Genomic DNA, 5,586 nt, shown 5'->3' on the forward strand with positions numbered 1-5,586 from the left:
CCCACATTGCTTCTCCGATCTTCCCCTCATTAATTTCCACACTCCGGTTCACAAAAAAACCGGTTCATCTCATTGTTCCACCACCGCATCTCATGGAGGCTCACGCCACCGGCCTCCGCCGCATCCTGGTCCTCGCTTTCTGCGTCGCCGGCATCTGGTCCGCTTACATCTACCAAGGCGTTCTTCAGGAAACTCTGTAAGCATAACCGTTTTCTCCGATCCCTTTCTCCAAAATATAAACGTATCTAATTTATAGTTCCTTTTCTGTCACTAACATTTTCGATTATTTGATTTTCGTTCAGATCGACGAAACGGTTCGGTCCAAACGGTGAGAGGTTCGAGCACCTTGCGTTTCTGAACTTGGCGCAGAATGTAGTGTGCTTAATCTGGTCATATATAAGTGAGTTTCTAGTGTATTTTTTTTGGCTATGTTAAAGTGCAATGTAGTGTTGGAATATGATTTTGATTTGGTTGAATTGTTGTTTGTGTGAATACAGTGATAAAGATTTGGTCTAATGGAGAATCTGGTGGGGCACCATGGCGGTCTTATTGGAGTGCTGGTATTACCAATACTATTGGTCCAGCTATGGGAATTGAAGCTTTGAAGTATATTAGTTACCCTGCTCAGGTATGATTTGTTTTTGTTCTATACTTTCTTTTTTGAAATTGTATTATGTTAAGGATCTGGTTAACCAATAGAACACTGGTTAAGGAATGAAACTTTTTTGTTGTATATAACTATATACTGCAACAATAGTTAAAAGCCTAGCTTCATGGATCAACTGGCTCGATAATGTTCTACTATAAATAATAGTGGTGCATTTATTATGTTTAAAATTTAAAATGTACAATTGTCAATAAAGTTTTCCATCTTTTGATTATACTTAACTAATGGTTAGCATTTACCTAAATTTATTTGGTATAAGGTTAAGATTATACTGTCATTCAATTTTGTGTTATACATGTGATGATTTTGTGCCACGTCATTTAATGAGTAAAACTCATTAAATGCTAAGAGTGGAGGATTCTGCAAAAAACAAAAAAACACTTTCAGTTCATTAAAATCTAACTCAAATGTTAAGGATGGTGTTTGATTTTGCACAATGGGTCACCTATACGGAATGGTCATTGTATTTATTCATGTCATAAGCATGCCTTTGTTCATATGCAACATTACTCTTTCCATTGTCTTTCTTTAATTTATCAATGAAAGAGGTCATTCATGAATTTTCATCCTGCACGCTATGCCGATTGTTGTTTTTCTGAATGTTATGGGTATGGGGATTTTAATGGGCAGTGATATTTTTTTCTATTTGCAGGTCTTGGCAAAGTCATCGAAAATGATTCCAGGTTTGTACTTTGTGCTTGATACCCATAAGAGCATGTTATTTTTAAAGAAGCAATGAAAATTAGTTGATGTTTATTTTATTTGCTTACTATTCTTGCATTAATCATATTCTGTGCTGAAGTGCTTCAATATTTGTTTTTCCTATCCTTGGGGAATTAAGGAAAACTAGTTGGTAAATTTTCACTTGATTGAGTTTTAAACCAATGGAAGTGAATATTTACTGTTTACCAAATGATGGATAGTCATAGATCATTGTAGTTTTTGAGATTTTTGTTGTTCTTATACATGCTCCTATACTTGAAGCCTTGAAATATTATACTTCTTTTGAATGGATAACCCATATTGATATGTACCTTAAACTTTTACTTAGTAATTAGTATGCTGTCTTTCTTCTTCACACAAGGGCAGGCTGAAAATAGTTCATTCACTCATTATTGTTTACCTTACCATCTTTAGAACGGAAGTGCTTGTGCTTGATTCTGATATTTAATCATTCAGCAGAAAAGATGATAGAAATATGTTTTAATCATTTTTGTTGATTTTTAAATATTCATATCTGCCTAACAAACTGTTCACTTTACCTTAATGCAGTTATGCTGATGGGTACTCTGGTATATAGTATAAGATACACTATTCCAGAATACCTGTGCACATTCCTTGTTGCTGGAGGTGTATCAACATTTGCACTTCTAAAGGTTAGGAAGTTTTCAGAATAACAGAACTCTCACCGACCTTCTTTAGGAATTTTTGTGGTATATGAATGCAGCTCACCTTCTTTGCTTATGCTCATTACAGACTAGCTCGAAGACTATCAGCAAGCTGGCTCATCCAAATGCTCCCCTTGGTTATGGGCTATGTTTCTTGAACCTTGCTTTTGATGGATTTACTAATGCAACACAGGATTCCTTAAAAGCAAGGTAATATTAGAGAAGCTTTTCCCTCTTTTGATTTGGCATATAGCAAATCCAGTCTGTTTAATAGCATGTAAACTATGCAATTTACACTTACACTTCCTCTTTCCTTATTCACTTCTTTCTATACCTTGCTATGCACTCTTTTGGACAGTGGACAAGAATCTGCATTCGTAAAGTTTATCTTATAAATGTTTATTTTGTTATGATCTTCATTACTGTTTGACTTGTTTTGTACACTTAGGTGTTTGAAAAAACATAAACATTCTTAATAATATTTTTAGACCCCTCTTCTGCAAACCTGAAGTTTTAATCTATGGGAAATATTGGACAGTTCCTGGATTGTATCTCTTTGATTTTGTCTTTTAATCCAGCTATGAAGGTGAACTAGTATTACATTAATTCTGTTAGATTTTTTTGTCAGTGAATAAGTCAATATTGGTATCTGAAGAAGAGAACCATATTACCGTAATGTATAGGCTTAGAATCTTAGGCTTTCGTATTTAGCTTGTTGACTGGAAATATTGGCTTAAAATTGTCTCTAGTAGATAACTTGATATGTTAAGTGGTAAACAACACTAAGTATGTGATGTGGCTTTTTGGAAAAAACTATGAGGCCTGTTGTTGCTTTCAATGTTTGAGTTTCTGTTTATTAGGCATGGTATGGCAAATGACTATTTTAATTGCGAACAACTCATACAGATTCGTTGATTTTTTGTTTTACTCAGGTATCCAAAAACAAGTGCTTGGACTATAATGTTGGGAATGAATTTATGGGGAACCATATACAATATGATTTACATGTTTGGATGGCCCCGTGGCAGTGGATTTGAGGCAGTTCACTTTTGCAGACAGTATCCAGAGGCAGCATGGGATATTTTTCTCTATTGCTGCTGTGGTGCTGTGGGCCAGAATTTCATTTTCTTGACTATAAGCCGATTTGGCTCGTTGGCTAACACAACCATCACTACCACTCGCAAATTTGCTAGCATTGTGATTTCTTCGCTATTGAGTGGGAATCCTCTCTCAACAAAGCAATGGGGGTGTGTTTTTATGGTATTCTCTGGATTGTCGTACCAGATCTACCTCAAGTGGCAGAAGTTGCAGAGATTGCAGAAGAAGAGAAAAGCCACATGAAGCCCTTAAGCAATATTTAATTCAAACGTTAATGCTATTGTGTAGCTATTTTACCCTTCAACCCTCTTGCTATATCACTAAAACCTTTAAGGTTCAATGAACCAAATTAAGATTTATACATAGGAATATTGGCAATTGTAACTGAATAGATCCTCTTTGAGAGGTACAAAGTTAATAGGTGAGATCCCATTTTCTTATTGATTGTGCTAAGGATTAGTTGTTTGTGTATCATAATGAAGAGCTACTTTTAGTTTTATAGCATACCAGGGCAAAGATGTGTTTTCAGACTATCAACTTCATCTCTTGTTTTCAGGGAGATTATCTCAGTATTTCTTGAATGTTAAAAGTAAACTTACTAAGTAGTGGACTGAGCATTACTAATTTGCTTGCACTGTTTTTTTTTAATTTATACAAAAAAATGTTTTAGTTTAGTTTATTTTCCTTGTAGGGAGAATAAAAGATTGGTATAATCTAAATATGGTTGCATGCTTCATAGCAGAATTATTTAACTTAATAACTGAATTATTTAATAGCGAAAACTCTTCCCATATCTTGCTATAAATTAGTCATCATCTCGGTATATATGCCTCCTAAATAGCATTACAGTGCTATTATATGAACATTCAACTTTGACACTTAGCTTACATGCCTACCTTTTATGGAAAGAAAACAGGAAATTATAAGATTGGACATTTCAATTGCTACTATTTTTCTTTCCACAAAAGGTAATGTCAAAGTTGAGTGTATACATAACATTATTGCTAGCATTATCATTTTAAAATCAATTACATTGAAGAAAAAATTCCATGCAGGTCTTGAACAAGCTTATCTTTTAGGTAAAATTCAATTGAAGAGAGTGAAAATTTGGAGGTCAACTGAGTGTGTTAAGTGTTCCTTCCCTCAAGAAAGTTAACAGCTAACAAATGTGCTTTATTTTGTAGTGTTCCTTCCCTTCTTTTTACCAAATTACTTTTGCCATAGTCATTATTATGTCTCTCATGTCTTCAACCACCACCACTCCCTTCAACTAATCATCCCAACTAAATAAGAATCAAGTTCCTCCACAATTGTTCTTCTCCACATCACAGTCTACAACTCATTGCAAAATAACCAACATGCCTTAGAACTTAGAGTATGAAAGGGTGATAGCAATGTCAGCATACCCGATCACACTAGAGTAAGATGTTACTTTCCTGTATAATATGTAAGTACACAGCTATACTTTTCATTCTTCATTTTTTCTTGTTATGTTTAGCTCTTTGGGAAATTAATGGAGCTTAAACTGTGTCTTATACTCTTATGCCATAATACATGAATGCTAAACATGCAATAACTTGGTTGGTTGTTGGCATTGGCTACCTGTAGTTCTTTTATAACTTCTCTTCTGAAAATGGGGTTGTGAAAGTAACTTGTTATGTTTAGTAGTGCGGCTCTCGTATGGTTTTTATCAATTGGGATAAGAGCTTTTCACTATGTCTCCCGGCCGCATATGAGAGCAGCACGGGTGGTGATGCCAGCACTGTAATGTTTACCTGAATTAGTCAAAGGGTGCACAGCCAGCCTGCATAGCATGGTGGGGTGTTAGGATCCAACTATTTCCTCACTTTGAAGAATTTCGATACACTTGGTTATGTGCTAAATACAGGTTAGATTGAACACAAAACAGTATCTGCACACCAAAGCCAAAATGCACTTCCACTCCATTTATAATTATGTTTCAGTACATCAGAACCAAAAAGATAAAAAGAATATGTATTCTATAATCTATGCAAGCCCAAAACAATAAATAGGAATCCAAATTCCTAATGGTTAATCTTTACTCTCAATTTTTTTTTGCCTTTCTCTCTTCTATCTATGTTTATGTTCAATATATGTAGTAGGATCGGCGAATTGCCAAGGTATACATACACTCAAGATGACTAATATCACACAACAAGCTCTGTACAAAAAGAAAAAGCAAACCATAGACCAAAAGCTGGATTCGAGAAAAAAACAAACCCAGAATGATATCGAAGAAGACAAACCAAAGAATGACACACTAAGCACACTAGTTTTTGGTGCAAGTGTCAAGAAAAGAACACTGTTAGGTGTGCCGAAGATCCTTAGAATGTGCAGTAACATTCTAAGGGAGGGTGTGGCTTTCAAAATTTTAGGCTGAACCAAAACTGCAATCTTTTTCAAACCAAGTGG

General features: G+C 35.0%; 1 protein-coding gene across 1 annotated transcript; it reads left to right on the forward strand.

The window, feature by feature from the left end:
* LOC109339114 (UDP-galactose/UDP-glucose transporter 3-like) lies at positions 1–3,657 on the forward strand. The gene is made up of 7 exons (XM_019576504.1): positions 1–196; positions 303–400; positions 498–628; positions 1,320–1,350; positions 1,940–2,043; positions 2,144–2,265; positions 2,988–3,657. Exons 1-7 carry the CDS (start codon positions 93–95, stop codon positions 3,394–3,396), a joined length of 999 nt encoding a protein of 332 aa, XP_019432049.1. The 5' UTR covers positions 1–92; the 3' UTR covers positions 3,397–3,657.
* The last annotated feature ends 1,929 nt before the right edge of the window (positions 3,658–5,586 follow it).

This window comes from Lupinus angustifolius, unplaced genomic scaffold, assembly GCF_001865875.1.
Source record: "Lupinus angustifolius cultivar Tanjil unplaced genomic scaffold, LupAngTanjil_v1.0 Scaffold_58_20, whole genome shotgun sequence".
NCBI classification, from domain to species: Eukaryota; Viridiplantae; Streptophyta; class Magnoliopsida; order Fabales; family Fabaceae; genus Lupinus; species Lupinus angustifolius.

What these genes read in the sequence shown, in the direction of transcription:
- LOC109339114 (XM_019576504.1), top strand. Translation starts at nt 93, where the DNA reads ATGGAGGCTCACGCCACCGGCCTCCGCCGCATCCTGGTCCTCGCTTTC. An exon ending in CTTAATCTGGTCATATATAA is followed by an intron (nt 401 to 497) that starts GTGAGTTTCTAG and finishes GTGTGAATACAG; the next exon opens with TGATAAAGATTTGGTCTAAT. An exon ending in CAACATTTGCACTTCTAAAG is followed by an intron (nt 2,044 to 2,143) that starts GTTAGGAAGTTT and finishes TGCTCATTACAG; the next exon opens with ACTAGCTCGAAGACTATCAG.